At 39.4% G+C, this 19,026-nt stretch overlaps 1 protein-coding gene across 1 annotated transcript in view; it reads right to left on the bottom strand.

The window, feature by feature from the left end:
• MUC2 (mucin 2, oligomeric mucus/gel-forming) overlaps positions 1 to 19,026 on the bottom strand; it is a 58,583-nt gene that overhangs the window by 27,665 nt on the left and 11,892 nt on the right. The window contains exons 13-32 of the mRNA XM_088525695.1: positions 18,850 to 19,014; positions 18,157 to 18,251; positions 17,344 to 17,470; positions 16,286 to 16,541; positions 15,322 to 15,374; positions 14,976 to 15,076; positions 14,417 to 14,568; positions 13,861 to 14,002; positions 13,184 to 13,294; positions 12,722 to 12,901; positions 11,480 to 11,719; positions 10,506 to 10,662; positions 9,147 to 9,275; positions 7,359 to 7,506; positions 6,374 to 6,417; positions 5,687 to 5,872; positions 5,119 to 5,148; positions 4,284 to 4,763; positions 3,269 to 3,559; positions 888 to 2,201 (exon numbers count right to left, since the gene is read on the bottom strand). Of these exons, the coding sequence (XP_088381821.1) occupies positions 888 to 2,201; positions 3,269 to 3,559; positions 4,284 to 4,763; positions 5,119 to 5,148; positions 5,687 to 5,872; positions 6,374 to 6,417; positions 7,359 to 7,506; positions 9,147 to 9,275; positions 10,506 to 10,662; positions 11,480 to 11,719; positions 12,722 to 12,901; positions 13,184 to 13,294; positions 13,861 to 14,002; positions 14,417 to 14,568; positions 14,976 to 15,076; positions 15,322 to 15,374; positions 16,286 to 16,541; positions 17,344 to 17,470; positions 18,157 to 18,251; positions 18,850 to 19,014 (4,401 nt within the window). The remainder of the gene's footprint in view (positions 1 to 887; positions 2,202 to 3,268; positions 3,560 to 4,283; positions 4,764 to 5,118; positions 5,149 to 5,686; positions 5,873 to 6,373; positions 6,418 to 7,358; positions 7,507 to 9,146; positions 9,276 to 10,505; positions 10,663 to 11,479; positions 11,720 to 12,721; positions 12,902 to 13,183; positions 13,295 to 13,860; positions 14,003 to 14,416; positions 14,569 to 14,975; positions 15,077 to 15,321; positions 15,375 to 16,285; positions 16,542 to 17,343; positions 17,471 to 18,156; positions 18,252 to 18,849; positions 19,015 to 19,026) is intronic.

The raw sequence follows: 19,026 nt of genomic DNA, 5'->3' as shown, positions 1-19,026 counted from the left end.
TCCAACTCAGAGCACTGCCACACAGTTGCGGTAGTTGACCCAGCCTAGCCACAGTAAAGCTCACTTGTATAACCATACTGTCCCTTCCAGCCCCACAAAACACTCTTGTGTGGAACAGCCACCGAACTAGGGATGGGATGCATGTGTTCCTCCAGTGAGCCCACAGGGGCTCTGATCACGAGCTTCTCATGACCAGTACACACTGACGTCAGGATAGGATGTCGGGCAAAGTAGGATCCAGCGCTACCTCCAGCCTCTGTCTCACCCTGTGCTGACACCTACTTCTCCCTGCTAACTCAGGGAGAAACCACTGAGTGTGGGCAGGCTGTGGACTCGGCAGCCGGCAGATGCTCCCGAATCAATGCTGGCTCACTTCCCCCCTCGCAGAAGTACCACAGGGACTTCTTACACCAAGAGGACAGCCCACAGCCACTATCAAAACATGGACTCAAACATTCAACTGAACCTCCTCCCCTGAAACCTGCTCTGGAAACATTCCTTCCTCCCTCCACGTAAGGAGACAGAAGGGGACAAAAAGAGAAGAAATGCTGAACAGCATGCTGCCCGGACAAATCATGACACAGAGGATCCCTTCACCAAGCATTACTCTAACTTCACACACTGATTCCATGGAAGCGCAGTGTCTACATGAAGCCCCATGGTGAGAGAAACAGAACTGGTGGCCTGCTCAGTGCCTGCCTCAGCAACGCTGCAGAACCAGGCTGAAGGACCTCCCTCTTCTCAAGCTAACTAGGAAGATCAAAAAGTCTCTCACTAACACACCTGGCAGCTCCTGACTCAAGAACGAGCCAGCCACAGGACTCGCTATGGGATCGGGCTAGTACAGAGGACGCACACTATGAAACAATTCATGCTGCCGGCAGTACCAGGCATGCAATAGATCAACTTCAGGTGCTGGCAGAGCGCAATGGCTCCCACAGCAAGGCAACGCACAAGAGCACGGCTCAGGCCATTACCAGCAGATGATGTGGGTGAAGCTGTCAGGGAGGTGGTGGCTGTTGGTGAGGCCGTGCTGATTATCGTAGTCGGGGTGGGTTTCGGTGTCCCCGACGTGGTGGTGGTGGTGGTCTGCGAGATGGTAGAAGCAGTAGTGTATGGTGTGGTGCTGGTGGGAGCCTCTGATGCCGTGGGTGTGGGGACTGTTGTCGATACAGGCGTAGAAATGCCCCCGGTGTGTGGAGATGTCAGCAAGGTGGTGGGTGTTGGCGAGGCCGTGCTGATTATGGTGGTCGGGGTGGGTTTCGGTGTGCCTGAAGTGGTGGTGGTGGTGGTGGTGGTGGTATGCGAGATGGTAGAAGCAGTAGTGTATGGTGTGGTGCTGGTGGGAGCCTCTGATGCCGTGGGCGTGGGGACTGTTGTCGATACAGGCGTAGAAATGCCCCCGGTGTGTGGAGATGTCAGCGAGGTGGTGGGTGTTGGCGAGGCCGTGCTGATTATGGTGGTCGGGGTGGGTTTCGGTGTGCCTGAAGTGGTGCTGGTGGTGGTGGTGGTGGTGGTATGCGAGATGGTAGAAGCAGTAGTGTATGGTGTGGTGCTGGTAGGGGCCTGTGATGCTGTGGGTGTGGGGACTGTTGTCGATACATAGGGAGAAGTGACCCCGGTGTGTGGAGATGTCAGCAAGGTGGTGGGTGTTGGCGAGGCCGTGCTGATTATTGTGATCGGGGTGGGTTTCTGTGTGCCTGAAGTGGTCGCTGTCGTCGTCTGCGAGACTGTAGAGGCAGTGGTGTATGGCGTGCTGCCGGTGGGAACTTCAGACGGTGTTGGCGTGGAGGATGTTGTTGATTCATGCAGAGTGACCACCGTGGTGCTTGGGGTAGTGGTAGTAGAGATGGTGCTCGGAATACACTCTGGTCTGTTTGGGAGACAGCAGACACTGATCTCGTAATTGATGCAGACAGGCATGGGTATCACTCCCCCTACCACTTGGTCCTTATTCTTGCAAATGAGCCCTTTGTTAACATCGCACTCCAGGATTTGCCCTAAGTCTTCGATGGGCGTGTCTGGGAAATCCTTTGCTCTGCACGAAATATTCTCAGGCTTTGCACACTCCCAGGAAGGGTCCTGCTTCTGGATATTCTCATAGGATTCATCTTCACCACCATCTGCACCCCCAGTTGGGTAACTCACATCGATCCAGTCAGTCCAGATGCAGATGCAGGGTCCTACGGCAGACATCAACAAAATATAGAGTTAGGAAGACTTGGGAAGACTTGGGAAAGGCTGAAAGCAGAACTGAGGCTCACACATGGGACGGACGCTGCACAGTAGGGTCCAACTCAGAGCACTGCCACACAGCTGCGGTAGTTGACCCAGCCTAGCCACAGTAAAGCTCACTTGTATAACCATACTGTCCCTTCCAGCCCCACAAAACACTCTTGTGTGGAACAGCCACCGAACTAGGGATGGGATGCATGTGTTCCTCCAGTGAGCCCACAGGGGCTCTGATCACGAGCTTCTCATGACCAGTACACACTGACGTCAGGATAGGATGTCGGGCAAAGTAGGATCCAGCGCTACCTCCAGCCTCTGTCTCACCCTGTGCTGACACCTACTTCTCCCTGCTAACTCAGGGAGAAACCACTGAGTGTGGGCAGGCTGTGGACTCGGCAGCCAGCAGATGCTCCCGAATCAATGCTGGCTCACTTCCCCCCTCGCAGAAGTACCACAGGGACTTCTTACACCAAGAGGACAGCCCACAGCCACTATCAAAACATGGACTCAAACATTCAACTGAACCTCCTCCCCTGAAACCTGCTCTGGAAACATTCCTTCCTCCCTCCACGTAAGGAGACAGAAGGGGACAAAAAGAGAAGAAATGCTGAACAGCATGCTGCCCGGACAAATCATGACACAGAGGATCCCTTCACCAAGCATTACTCTAACTTCACACACTGATTCCATGGAAGCGCAGTGTCTACATGAAGCCCCATGGTGAGAGAAACAGAACTGGTGGCCTGCTCAGTGCCTGCCTCAGCAACGCTGCAGAACCAGGCTGAAGGACCTCCCTCTTCTCAAGCTAACTAGGAAGATCAAAAAGTCTCTCACTAACACACCTGGCAGCTCCTGACTCAAGAACGAGCCAGCCACAGGACTCGCTATGGGATCGGGCTAGTACAGAGGACGCACACTATGAAACAATTCATGCTGCCGGCAGTACCAGGCATGCAATAGATCAACTTCAGGTGCTGGCAGAGCGCAATGGCTCCCACAGCAAGGCAACACACAAGAGCACGGCTCAGGCCATTACCAGCAGATGATGTGGGTGAAGCTGTCAGGGAGGTGGTGGCTGTTGGTGAGACCGTGCTGATTATCGTAGTCGGGGTGGGTTTCGGTGTCCCCGACGTGGTGGTGGTGGTGGTCTGCGAGATGGTAGAAGCAGTAGTGTATGGTGTGGTGCTGGTGGGAGCCTCTGATGCCGTGGGTGTGGGGACTGTTGTCGATACAGGCGTAGAAATGCCCCCGGTGTGTGGAGATGTCAGCAAGGTGGTGGGTGTTGGCGAGGTCGTGCTGAGTATCCAGGTTGGGGTAACAGGAACAACTGGAAAGGGTGAAAGCAGAACTGAGGGTCGCACATGGGTTGAGCACTATATTTCTGTCCCGTGAAAGTATGCCTGTGAACAGGGGCCTCATCAGTACACTGCCATACACCTACAGCAGTCTATATATCCTGGCTGCTGCCAAGCTCTCTTGCATGATCCTCTCGAAAGAGGATCAGCGTCATATTATTGCACAGATTTAGCTGCTTCTTTCTCTTTAGGAGTGTTGGGTAATTGCTGTGATAGAGTTCTGAATAAATCTAAAATAGACACTGAGCAATAGGGCATGAAGAAGACAGTTTAGCATCACCTGCTTTGTCATGCATAACAACAGTGTTATGAAAATACTAGTGGTTCTTAACAACCTAGGATCACAGTTCACAATTTTGGACCCTTCTGTGAGCCCTAGCAAGGAAACTTTCCTTCCTAGATCCAGTACTGCAGAGAAGTGTCCACAGTGATAAGGAAGGAATGCAGGAAGAGAAAGATTCAGTTTTGCACTGCTGTACCTAAGCAATGACATTTGCACAAATTCAGGATAACTCCCATCTCACAGGTTGGTCCCTCTGAATTTCCTCTAGCAGAAGGATGAAGTTCTACATCAGTAGAAGTTACATTTCCTAGCAGCTCAATATATGCCTTAGACATGACATGCCTTCATGTGCTGAAAACACTTTATTTCTTCTGTGTTAAGGCAAGAGCAGAGAGTACAGATTCATTAAATACCTGTGGTGGTTGAAGTTATTGGGGCAGTAGGTGGTGATGTGGGCTTGCTTGGGGTGGGCTTCAGTGTGGTAGTTATCACCGTTGGCTGCCGGGTTGTGGTGATGGTCAAAACTGTTGTACTGGTGGTAGTGAAAGTTGCAGTCGGTGTTGGACTCTGTGTAGTCACACATGGAACTTCATGCCACTCACAGCAATTTACCCTGATTTCATAATTATAGCAAAGAGGCCAGATACCAGTTTGCTCCTCATTTTTACAGATTAGTCCATATGTAACATTACACTCCACCTTCTGGCCAAGTTCATCTAAGCTTACATTTGGACTATTTTTAGCCCTGCATTCAATTTTTTCAGGAGCTTCACATATTACATTTCCATATTTATGTCTTATAGCCTCATAGGTTTCATAGTCACCACCATCTTCTTCAGGTCTACTAACATCATACCACTCAGTCCAGCTACAAATCAATCCAAAGCATGGAGCTGCAAGAGAAGATGGGGAGGTTCAGCACCTGGGCTTGCAAATGATGTTTTGAGAAGGTTATATTTTTATTCTTCTTCATTAGAGACTAATGTAAGGCACTGCAGTATGTTGTTTTTGCAAGAGAAAACAATTTAAGTGGTTCAGTATTACCCGATACTTCAAATGGAAGCTTCACATCAACATCAAATAACCAAGATATAAAAGTCTTCAGAAGTCTTTCTTCTCTCATTCCTTATCACATTTTCCTATGTTAGGTTTTAAAATAGTTTTCTTTGTAGGAGACTGACTTATGCTTCCTTTAAATGTTCCTTTGACATTTTACAGTATTTTTTTTTTTTTATGTTTAAAACTTACTTGTAGTTCCTGGAGTGCTTCTAGTGGTAACTGAAATGTAAAGAAAAGTATTAGTGCAAGTTTATCATATGTCTATCATTTTACAGTATTTGTTTTTTATATTTAAAACTTACTTATAGTTCCTGGAGTGCTTCTAGTGGTAACTGAAATGGAAAGAAAAGTATTAGTGCAAGTTTGTCATATGTCTATCACTATCATCTGCAAGTTTTAGAAAAAAAAAAGACAGTTTTAAATATTCCATTTATACTTTTTTTTTGCTGAGACACTTTTAAAATTGCTATTAATGTAATAAACCACAATATTTGCTTTATGATCGCAGGAAGATACTGCAATACAAACTTATTTAGAATTATTAAGGCATCCTGTACCTTTATAGATATGATTTCATTTATGAGGAATAAATCATTACAAAGTATTTCAAATCTTCTTAGTGCAGTGTAATAAAACTTCATAAGCATCACTTCTAGGTGTTTTAATTGCAAAAAGCCAACACATTGAGCACTGTATCTTCCAGATATTTTTCTTAAAGAGGATAACTATTTGATACATATCTCTGTTAAGTGCTTACCTGTGGCAGTAGGGGTACTAAAGGAGGTTGAAGAGACTGTAGGAACAGTTGTTGGACAAGGAATAATTACAGGAACTAGAGATCCATTTTCTCCACACACATATATTGTACATATGTCACCATCCTTTATTTGCCCCACGGGATCTCCCACTTCATATCTTGTTCCATTGATCACACAAGGACAGCCTGTAAGAAAGAGCTTTATTGTGCAGTTTTTCTGCTATGTTTATGAGGTAGAACTAAAAGACAAAAATCTTATGAAATCACCTAGGATACAAATCAGTATTTAAATGTGTAATCTTTATATTTAGGGAAAGAAAGTCAAAACAAATCCAATAAAGCTCTGCACGACTGGAAGAACAGTCTTACAAATACTTTGAGAGAAGTAAAATCTGTAATTTACCATTAGACACTTTTCTATTACACTGCATATTCCAGTAGGGCAAAATCTTACAGAGAAATTTGTTAGCTTGGATATGAGACAGGAAAAAAAAGAAGGAAGAGATATGAGAGAAAGGTTGAGCAGAAAGTACTAACAACAACATTCAACAAAAGTACTACCCCGTTTTCTTTTGCCACAGCTTCCACTGGAAAAAAAATATATTCCAAATTAATACTAAGCCTTTTGTAAAGACAGCAGTTTCATGTTTTTTTTTTCTATTTGCAGAAAAAAAAGGCAATACTTACCTTGGATTGTTGTACAGTTGGTGATTCCTGAGGAAACACAGACACTAAAAAGAAAAATTTCAAAAATTAAAAGGTTGCCATCCAGCAGCAAGATATTTCTAGAACATTTTTCAGGTGTTTTATGGCACACTTAGCATAACCAAGAGTACAAAAATGTACAAACTTGTCACTTGATCTTTGTTCATATAGTAATTGTTTTTCTGGCTGTAATGTTTTCCAGTATTGATTACTGTTATTTCATTCCAACACAATCATCACTTTGCTGCTTTGAAATACATTGTCTTAAGCTATCATGAACTGCTTTGTGCTCTAAGTTGCAATAGTGCAATGATAGTTGCTTTTGTGGGAGTTAATTTTCAAGCCAGATCAGTTATTTTGCCTCAGCTCACCATGTGGATTCGTAAATATCAATGCTATCATTAGCAAGGCACAGAGTGAGCAGTTAAGACTTGACTATCTCTTTCAGAGATAGCACAGATCCTTTGAGATTAGGATGATTTTGAAATCTCACTCTTAAATGCATATGAAAGACAGATTAGTTCCCATCTTCCCAAAAAGCCAGCAGTTACTCTAGAGAAACATCCAGAATCATGTCATTGTATCATTTGTGACATTTCTGAAAGTAAATGTAATTATGTTACTAATATACTTACTAAAATGACATCATCAACTTGAAATCTGGAGTATTTCAAATTATGGATGAAAGTTTAGAATCTTTAAGTCTTGGCAGTGCTACTTCAACAAATTTTACAGAGTTTAAGTCTCATAAGGAATGAATTGACATTATTCCTCTGATTTGTACAGATAAATACTAATATATATCGTCATTTAAAAATATATATAATAAGTATTTTATATATCTTTATTTTAAAATGCTTCTGTGTTTATTAAAACATGTGCTTAAGGCCTAGTAAAGTAGATAATAGGCTCAGCATACATAAATTCTTTCATGAATGCCAGCATGTGTTTTCACACTTCTACATACCATTTTGTACAGTTCTCTATTACAGGTATTTCTTCCCCAGGTTCATAGTAAGTTCCATTGAAGTAACACCCACACTCATCTCCGGTCTCACATTTATTTGTCTCTTCATTAAAAATGGGCTTCTCTGGAGGGCATCTTGGGTAGCAGCCTGTTGAGAGCACAAGTAGTATAAAGTACATGACAAAGAAAAGCATAAACAGTTAACTCAATGAAAGGATATCTTCTGAAGGTAAATCGCCATCATTAATAATTGATTCTCACTGAATCAAGCATCATGAAAGAAATGGAAAATACCTGTTGGCTTCAAATTAATCCTTGGACAATTGAGCTTTCCAAAAGACAACATCTCCCCTGACAATACTGAGGTGAGGAAGCTTAAATAAGACTCTACTCATGAAAATCAGGAAAGCTTTCTTTCACACATGGGAACAACCCCCAATTCACACTATATTCTAGAGGCAGGTGGTAATTTTTAGACAAAAAAAAATTTAACCAACTTCCGGTATTGAAATGTGATCTCTTTCCCAATACGGAAGTGGATTTAATAATAAACTAGATTTTCATTACAACTTTTGGAATAATAGACCTTGATCATGTACTTTTAAATAGACAAGCTATCTCCACCCAACACATATATTTTATCTGCATTTTCTCAAACCCTGTGCCAGGGACTTAGACCCTACCCGCAAGGGATTAATCACCTTTGGTCCTCACTTCATTTCATAAAATTACTATATCCTGCTTCCAAATAAACAACTGTCATAAAATGTCCAGTTCGTAATTACATCAAGTCCTCTTTATACTATACTGGAATCCTAAACAGATAATCTAAACCAATCTGTTTCAAAATATGAGGCACCTTAGTTTTGTTTATCAAGTATGTTACTAGCAGTACAAGTATTAGAACAGCCAACTAAACTCAGAGCAATTCTTTCCAAACCCTAGATTGAAGATAGCGACTTGCGACCCAGACCAAAAGAAAAGACTGTGTGGCCAAACATGCCTGTTCTCTTCAACCTTATCCTGTGGTATAATAGAAGACATTTATATCCTCACTTACAGTCTTAGACTGCTACAGTTCCTGTAACTTTACTATTACAAACTACTACCAAGACAAGTTATCAAGCCTATAGTCTTTCTATATTCCTGCTTGCATCACATCTCTACATCCTTTAGGGGGCTCAATGGGATTTAAATGGTGTCTGTACCATATGTTAACCCTCTATGTGGAATGGAATGCAGAATAACCTATCTAAGCTTCACATCTTTATCTTAAAGCGTAAATAAAAACCACAAATGAGATGCACTAAAAAGCAAAGTACTAGCCCCTGCACCATATGTTGTGATTACCATTAAGAATCCAATATATAGTAACATGAGTGTGTTTGACACCAAGGATATTTTCCACTATAATGACAGTAATACATTGCATAGTAATTTAGTAAAAATCAAGACACATCTGACATAACAATGATTAGATTAGAAAACAAACAAGTAGTAACATGCTCATTTATCATGAAAAAGGTTTTCCTTCTCTTGAGATACCTTAAGATGGGATACAAAATTACAGTGGTAAAATAATTTTGCAAGCTTTAAGATATTATCCATGACTTAGTTCTATGTATACTAGCCTGTGACTGCCATCCACTGATGTTTACAAGTAACAAATTATATCCCATAAAATATTTATGTGAGCCTGAAGACATCAGTTCAACCTACAGGAACATTAAATGATACCTGAACAATGTTTTATAAAATGAAAGATAAAAACAGTCACGAATTTATTACCTTCCAGATATGGTACTGAGAAATTTGTGCTGACATCATTGATCATCTTGCAGGTTATGATGTTACTGCCACAAGGCTCATAGTGCCACTCACACTCATCACGAGGGTTGTAGTAGTCACAAAATATTGCTGATGAGAAAGAGCAGAGGCCGATCAACAATATAATTGCCAGAATTCTTATCTTCAGATAAGATTGAGCTCTTCAGAGCTCAGTTCTTATCTTCAATGGTAGACGCTAAACAAATATACAAAATAAGCTGGCACTAATACTTTTGACAGACGAGCCTTGAACCTTCTACTCTACTGAACTTTTTTGAGGAGTGAGGGAGGTTCATAACTCTGGAACACAAAATTTTGCTATTAAACACCAGAAGAGCACCTTTTGTCTTGATTCAAATCACAAAACAAACAAACAAAATCCCAGAATTGGGATCTACAGAATTGGTGTAGATTTTAATTTAAAATAAATAGAAAAATTCTGTGATTTTTTTCTTCCCTGTCTATTAGCAAACTCCTAAATACTCTTGTGGTATATTTAGTGCAGTTTTGCCTTGCTGTATCATGAGTCAACTGTCATCTCCAGCAGACTAAGAGCAAGTATATGAAATTTTATGGATAAACTTAAATAGAATCCAACCTACTTGACTATGGACAGAGAAAGGAAGTTTTATACTCTGTAGAAGTTTGTCAGCTCTGATTTAATTTCTGTTTCAGTGACTGTTTCTTAAACTTGAAAACTAGCCTTCTGAATCAGAATAGATTTTTAAAATTCAAAAATTTGATGTTTCTGGCACTTGGAATCTCTAAATTTTCTTTTGAATATTGTTTTGGGGAATATTAATTGAAATACTATCTTAATTTGTTTTATGACATACTAGTATGAGCATTAGCACCACTCATGGACGCTGCTTAAAACACTCAATACGTACAAGGGGCACCTAAGCAGAAGTACTTCAATATACAATTGCTGAAACCAAATTCTGAAAATGAGATGTTCCTGTAAAGAAAAAGCTATGAGGAATTCCCATTCACCAACTAGAAAGGAAAATGCATGGATCATTTCAAATCTAGCCTTAATATGTTAAAAGATACGAGGTTCATTTAAGCAGTAATAGATATTCACATATCCTGTTTGTGTATCTCAATTCTGAGATACACCAGTGTTTGTTACTAGTTTAACAAACTAGATTTAGTTCAATAAAATAACTGGTTCTGTTCCTTCCCCGATACGCTGAGAAAATAAATCATGTTGTACAGCCAATACAACAGTACAACCCTGCAATAACAGAACTCCTGATTTATTTGATATGCTCTTTGACAACAGCCAGCAGGATACAGTTGGGATAACTGTTAACTCACGGCATATATCAGGAGTTCTCCAGAACACACAGGCTTTAGCCTTGATACATTCTTGAGCATACGCAGCAACTGCCGAACAGAAGCATTCACAATCTCCACCACTGTCACAGGAGCAGGCATCATGAACACAGGCTTCATAGAACGGGGTTGGGTCCACCTGTTGATAAAATGATGCCGCAGTTCATCTCCAAAGTAGTTTTCTAACTGATAAACTTGCAAGCTACCAATAAGACCTCTTGAGGTATGAGGATCTGAATTGGGCAGATATTAGACTATTTCTAAGAATTAACAAATCTTGAATAAACATTATAGGCTGGATACTGCTTACTGTTTTTCAGATAATAATAGATTTGAAGTAGCACACCATCTTCATAAGCTGTTAAGATCTTTTATAAGTTGTTAAGATCAAACAACATCTTGGTAGTTCCCACATACTCTCATAGAAATTCCATTTTATTGCTCTGAAAATCTACCAGGGCTGATGCCAATGAAAGTTTATCTTCTAGCAAGCTTAGCCAGCCAAGCATTAAGCAACCTCAGAAAGGCTGCATTTTACCATTTTACAGCAAATATGAAGCAGAGTTCTGTGCTTGCCCTCCCGCTTTTTTTCCAGTTTATCCAATCACACATTTGCAAAGCTTTGCCACTTTTTTGTTTTAGGCTACACAAGGGGAAACTTGGATTTTAGTCCCTAAAGGAATCAAAAAGAAAAATATATTAAATCATTGTGAAAAGCTTTCTGATTTTTCCACTGTGACATAACCACAAATTATAGTGAGTATTACCAGTATTTCAGATCAGAGACAAGGAGAGTAGATTACACTGTGCTCTGAAAGCAGTAAGCCTGACATAGTATATACACTTCTGTGTACTGCAAACTTAGCTGAAGATCACCCTATTTAACTGTTTCTTTATTCATCTTTTTCCTGTTATAAGATACTGTGCTGTCCCATTGCATATGGATCTCTACCAACCTTGGAGTGACAGATTTCAAAGACTTCGCTCTGGATTAAATAGCATTCTTTCTCTGCCCAGGACTTGCGATGCGGTTTCACACTGCAGGGCAGGATCTCTTCTGTGACATCTGGGCAGGTGTAAGACTGCTTCCAGGAATTCCCAAACTCCAGAGCACTAGTATCCTGCAATCCACTCCTTGTTGTAAAGTCATTGTTGGACTTGCCATCAAAGTTGCCACAAAGACCACATACTTTGCCCTGGAAATGAACACATCCACAGCATTTAAATATATCAGGGAAGTGAAAAAGCACACTCTAGTAAAAGTAAGAAAACACTGACTTTTAAGAAATGGCAAATCCTCCCTGAAATTGCGTATTTTCATTTTTAGTTTCAAATCATTTTTACAGAAATTGAATGTGTTTGCCTACTTAGCAAACTACTCAATTGCCCATGTCTTCCCTCCTTGAAACCTATTGTATATCTCATGCACTTCCATGTCCCTGAGGTCTTTCATCCAACAACTAACACTCAAGAGCCGCTAAACTTCTTTCAGCTGAGAAAAATAGATTTATATTTCCCATTTGCAACAATTATGCTAATTTAGACAAATACTGTTAATATAGACTTGAGAATTTGAATCTGCTCAAAACCATTTATCTTAAATGACATTGTTTACTTATCTACAGAGAAAAAAAAAAAAACTCTTTTTGTTTTTGTTAAAAGAACTTTGTTACCAACCCTCTGGAGCGGATTTTCAGTAGTGCTAATTAAGGTACATAAGCCCCCTCAAGGAATGGTGTTTCCTTGTTTGTACAACCCAGCATCTCCACACTCAGTCCAAAGAATTTAGCAGCCTATAATTCAGCATGCTGTTTTTCAGAAACCTGAAATCTCCATATATTGCAGAGATAATTTTGGTTTAACTCAGGGCTGAGGTTCTATGCAGATTTCCAAGTGTGTAAACACTCAGTTTGCATTCCATAAATTTGGTTGCCTAGCTCTTAGTATTCACGAACTTAGAGCACCTTAGATGTTTTGCTTTATCGCAATTATGTACTATGCATCACCTGCAATGCTTTGAAATGGAGCGCAGGAAACTACAACAGCACCCACTACAAGCTAATACAAATAATGCAAGCTACATGTGAATCATCAATGCACAGAGGTTATAACAGCAAAAGGAGAGAGACAGAATAGGAAATCATTTTGGTTTTCTTATCTCATCCTGCTACTTTAGAAGAAGACAGACAGCTCCTTGCCTGGTAATCAGCAGTCAGTTTGATGAAAATAGTAGTCTTCTTATCCCAGATTAACATCACACCATTGCTAGCCTCAATAACAAGGTAGAGACCAACTGTCCTTTTTCTGTACTGCACCTCATCACCAATATCTCGCTGAATTTCTTTATAATCCTTGTTTTCCAACTTCAGTTCAGTGTTCTGAAATGTAAAGAGATGAAAAATATTACCACACTAACTCTTATAAAGAGATAACATACTATAGCTCCTTAATGGTACAACCAATTCAGAGACTAAGAAGTCAAAGTCTATGGACTAACTTTACAAGATGACAGAGCTAAAACAGGACTCAGTACCTGAGAACTGACCTGTTTACACACCGATAAACTTTACACGTGATACATGGCTTTAAAGAGATGGCTTAGTACTTCAACACATAACCCTTTTCCACTAGCTACAAATCATTTAAGTATCATTACTCACCCCTAGGAACATTTTAATAGCCTTTGAGCAGGTCACTCCTGTAGTTCCACATGGGACATTCTCTGTGATGACACTGAATGAGCTGCTAGAGTTTTTGTCACCACAAAAATCCTATTAAAAAAGGAACGAAAGAGAATAAGAAAATTAAGTATAACATTTTATTTTTATTTCAATCTAAAAATTACTTAAGTGTAATTATTTAAATATACACAATGTATAAATTGTTATAATTTTCCTATATAAAATATTAAACATATGTGCACTAACACACATACACGTATATATATGCACACACCCCTATGAACACACATAATTACAGTAATTAACTGTTAGTGACAAAACCTGGGAAACTATCAGGATGATAAAGCAAAACAAGGAATATGCCTTAAAAGAAAAACATTCTTATTTCATAATCTCAGAATTTTTATTAAATTCAAATACCTGGAGATATAGTTTATATCACTATAAACTAGTCATCTCAGACATAAGCTGTGACCACTTCATCACACAACTTGTCTGGGCTGAAAATACAGAATTTATTAATGCAGAAGCTGCCAATGCCTCTGGAGCAGCAAAACCAAACAACAATGAATGACAAAACTACACAGGAAAGCAGACTTTCAAGGCAATTTGAAAGCAATTTAGGATGGTAATTCAGCATTCCTGATGAATATTACCTGAGTAGCTACATATTCACAACTCCCATCAAAGTCATAGAATTTTCCATCAAAGGTGATATAATGGCCGCTTCCGTATATGGTACAGGTCCCATAGCAGACACCGACTTTGGTACAGCTCCAACTTCCACTCTGGCAGGTACTATAAGAGAGCAAAAGAGTTGATTTCAGATTTCACCAAGAGTGTGAAAAGCTGCAGAACATACCACACAGCTATATGACACAACATGATGACGTGTGTAAGACACTTATGTCTTACGCCTCAACTTTAAGGGCTTAGTCTGTTTTAATATAATCAACTCTGGACGATTTCATTTCTTAGATTAGTCAATGATCATATTCAACAATGAGCACACTTTCCCAATAAAATATGCTTGCTGAAAATAGAGGTAGTTGGCTCACATTACAGTTTTATATTTCCTCAGATATCATGAAGTATGCTCAATAGAAGCTTTATATCTAGAATGATCTCAACTGCTCTAGTATTTAAGTCTAGAAATGACTAGCCCTGCATGAAATATATTCTCCAAGAAGAAAGTAGAAAATTTTAACTAACCAGGTTTTACAGTCCACTGTTACTTCATCTCCATGAGAATACCACTGTTTGTTATGAACACATGGGCAATCCTTCTCCTGAACACAGCCCCCTCTCCCATCATCAAAGAGACCTTGAGGACACACACATCCTGAGACACACTCTGCTTGGAACTAAGGAACACAAGGAGAAAAGGAATTATTTAATAAAAAAAAAATCACTACATTTGCTTTCCATTTCTTCAAAAATATTCCTGAAATCAACTACATTTATAAACAAAGAGCTTCATATCACTTCGCTTTTTAAAATTTCTTTCTATTACCGTGAATGCCTGAGAACCTGAATCATATTTCATTTGGGAGCTAGGCCTCTACTGCAAATCCAATGCAAAAAAATCACAAGGGGGAAAACAAGAGGGATATGTACTTGAAATTGGTAAAAGTAAAATCACTGGAGGAAAGAAAAGAATGGGGAAATGACAGAATTTGTTATTTACAACTGTATTTCCTGGAATATTCTGTTGCACTATGTCATTTAGTGAAGAAAGAAAAGATGACATGGAGAAAAATTGAATACGTACATGATCAGCTCGAGGAGTATGACAGCTAAGTTGTATAGGCGTTTGTGTAGTCCAGTTTTGGAATGTGTTGCAGTCAAAATATGTCTTGTGAGAAGGACATTCTGTTGAATAAAAGCATATTGTTCGTTCAGGTGAATCAAAGAAAGGCAAAAGAAAAGTAAGGAGTAATAGTTACTAGGGAAACATCAACCCTTATGACAAACGGGTCAGCGAAGACATTAGAACAAAGTCAAAATTTCTAACTTTCAGAGAAAGAAAAAAAAGGCACAACAAAGAGAGACTTCAAAGAAGAAGTGAAGTTTTGGGTTTGTTTTTTCTTTTATTTACTTTAGTGAATGTCACTTACCAGTCGTTCCTACAGTCACTGAAGTGCACTGGAGCTTTGCATTTCGACAAACACTATCAAAGAAATGCGATAAGATACAAATTCAAAACACGTAAACTCAATGTCTTCAATACAAATCTAAAAATTTGTTTATAAAAATTTGACAGTACTTATCAAAAATAACTTGCATATTTCTTATTGCCATTTCAAGGTGAACTCATTGAACTGCACTTGTAAATATTCACTTGGGGATAAAGCTTGGGAGATTTTACGCAAAATGCTTAGAAGGGTTATGATTTTAGGCATGACTGCTGTTTGTTTCATCTTTAATACTATGCTTTTTAATGACTCAGAAAACATACAAAAACGTTGATTTAAATCAAAACTACCATTTGGATACACAGTAGAGTTTTATGGCTGCTCAAGTCACATGCTGCAAACTTTGGCCTGTATGCTTAATCTCCCACTTCACCCCTCCTTTGGAGAGAAGGAAGTATTTCACTGTTCGTACTGATGATTCATGCTGCATTGATTCTGCAAATAGAGTTCATGATAAACCACCAGGATCATGAAAGTTGCTTTCAAAAGCCTATGTTACAGTAAATACATATCAAGGGGACTTTCCTGCAATGGAAAATGTTAGAGAAAAAATCTGTATCTGACAGAAAAGCAAACAACAGCATAACATTATAGATGGGCATCTAGCTTCCTTTTCCCTTTGCTCAACAAACTGCTATTTAGAGTACAGATTCAGAATCCCATTTATCTGTGAAGGCCATTACTCCCATCACAAAAAAAGGCTGTACATCTTATTTATTAATGAACTACATTACAAGAGGAAAGTGCTTTGCTCAGCATGAAAATGGCATGGAATATATTGCAAATGTTCATTAAAGCACCATTAACAGCCAGACAGCTTACTCTTAATAAGCAAATTTTAAAATGATTTTTATCCCCATAAACAAGAAGCCACAATAAAACATACCAACGCTCTTCATCTTTTGTGACATAATCCCCTGGTTCCAGGTATGACCCCTTGTAGTAACATGGGCATTTGGAGACAGGCACACATGTACCCTCATCATCTAAGTAAGTATTATCAGGGCATCCACAGCCATCCACAGGAACAAAGTCTTGCAAGCAGTACTTTTCACCATCAGCAACTGAGCGACAGGTTTGCTGGCACATGGTAAGATTGTAAAGAAAGATTTGGTTTTCTGAGCAGGAAGATAGTTCATCAGCTGGAGGGGGAAAAAGCAGCAAACTCGTAAGTGATGTAGAAAAGACGTTTTAACCATGACATTTTTTTCTTTTTGGTGCCTTGGCTTTTTATATGTAGTGGTAAAATAGTCCCTTATATTCTATTAAAGCATAAATGTATCATAACTCACAAGTAATACTAGTTTAACCTTTTTTACCACTTAAGGCTGCCAACTGAACAGTAATGAGCATCATATCCTCAAGGTAATATTCTTCCTTAAACGAGGATGCATGACTCCTATCTCCAAAGAAGAAATACATTACCATTTTAAGAGACTGTTATTTGGCATTTTTCATTAACTGATTTTGTTAAGTCCTACTGACTGATAATGTTTTTGTAACTGTGTTTTTCCCATTGTTTTACATACTTATAGCCATCAAGACAGCGCTCACAACATAACAAATCCTATTCTCAATGATACCACACTATTGATGATAATCAAATAAAGTGATAAAATAAAACTTATATTGAAGATAGCGTAAAATACATGATGGCTTAGATTCCATTAACTGAAAAGAGAAAAAGCATTATTAGTGAAACTATGGAAAGAAGCTGAAAGTTAAAAATTAGTTTTCTAACTTTTAAATATATTTCATGAATAAATGACAGCTGAAGACCGTCAACCAGTTTACATCAACCAGGAAACACTCCAAGCATTCTCTCTCTTAGTTGCACTGGTCGTTTCCAAGATATTCTGAATCCTTTGCAATGAGTGCAACAAGACTTGAGCAATAATCATTCCTAGCGGCTAATTCCAGTGGAATTCCAGTTCCACTACTCACCACAGACAGTTTGTCTCCAGCCTCCCAGTATGATCCCTTTGGAAGCACAGGCCCTTGAGTAAGAGGACAGGGCAGCACACAAGCATTCTTCACTGTCCTTGCAGAGGCAGGTGTCGTATTTACATTTCTGAAAAAGAATCAAAGGGTTAATAAACCCACAGGACAGTCATTGGTAATTCTACCTCCTCTTTCCTGAAATGTCTTGCATCCTTTTTCTGATATAGCTTTTATGCTTTACTAGGTTTAGAGAGCAATAGAAGGAATTAATAAGTTCAAGTTCAAAGACTGAAAGTTTCATTTCATCCAGATTGAAAAAGTTTGGATGCTTCTTCTAACCTGAGACAAGCCTAAAAGTAACTGGCCTCCTAACACCACCTATTTCAGATAACAGTGATGAGCACAGGTAAGAAAAGAGCATGGTACGACAATGATTTGGTATATTTCAACTAATATGGGAAACTTAATAAATATTTTACTATTCTGTCCTAAATAAACAGCATCTGTAAAAATAGACTTAAGCTGTCTCTGCATAATTGCCTCTCTTGAATAATTCTTTCAGGTTGGAAAATCCAATAAAAATGTACATTAAATACAAAACTTACAATCCAAAAGAACAATAATGACCTTCTAAGGTAGCACTTTGTGAGAAACCCATTATAGCAAATACTTTGGATACACGCTATGTCGCTTCAATTAATAACATAAAACCTTCATCAACACTTACTGCCAAGCTGTACAGTAATGTCTCAAATGCTTGACCAATGGCCTGCTTGAAATGAACCAGTCCTAAGGAAGAATGCAAGATTACAATACCTTATAATATTCTGAAGGATCAATGACTGAGTGACATGTTGCAAAAGGACCCTCTGTGTTTTTCAGCAAAGAACACCAATGCTCAGCATAATTTGCTACAAGAAAAGAGAAAAATGAAATTGTAGGACCACATTCATCACATTCACTTATTTTTCTTGTGCCGTGCCCTGCTAGGTTTGCATATATTAACAAATGCAATGCAACAATACAAATGAGACAACTGTATGGATTTGGGGAATGGAGAAATTACATACCATCACTGTACAAATCTATCTACTCTCTGATTCAATTATCTATCAGTAGTTACATAAACATAAAATCATAAATCATATCTTACTGCTGTAAGGTGTCTAGATGGAATTGTCACAGACATTTCCAGTTTGGGAATGTAAAGCTAAGTTAAACATAAAAAGAAGTAATACCACAGAACACAAGACACCTTTTATGTAAAATATTGCTGTCTTTCATGAAGCTCGAGATTCCTCTGCAAACATCCCCTGAACTTTCACCCAATTTTGACAGGAAACCAGTGTTAGTAGGCACACATACTTGCAGAAATGCATTATTAATTTGCCAGTCCTCTAAAAAAGTATTAGTGCCACAGTACAACTCTTAAAAGCCTGCTGCAGTAGTACACATCAGAGGCTGCTTCTTCTGGCAGAAGCCACCCATCTAACTTATAAGCATTCTTACCGCTTTCAATGCTGAGACTGCAGGGATCTTCCAGCCTTTCATCCATATCTGCACAGGTAGATTGAGCTTTCCACGTGTTAGCAAAAGCAGATCCTGTAGCTTCTACCAGTCCACTGGCCGTTTGAAAGTCATCACCTTCTATTCCATTAAAATTCCCACAAAGACCTATCGAAAGAG

The sequence above is a fragment of the Tinamus guttatus genome, unplaced genomic scaffold (genome assembly GCF_059628265.1).
Source record: "Tinamus guttatus ecotype Peru unplaced genomic scaffold, ASM5962826v1 Tinamus_guttatus_pri_ptg000240l, whole genome shotgun sequence".
Classification (NCBI taxonomy): Eukaryota; Metazoa; Chordata; class Aves; order Tinamiformes; family Tinamidae; genus Tinamus; species Tinamus guttatus.
Note: the sequence above shows the minus strand (reverse complement) of the source record. Positions and strands in the feature narration are given on the sequence as shown.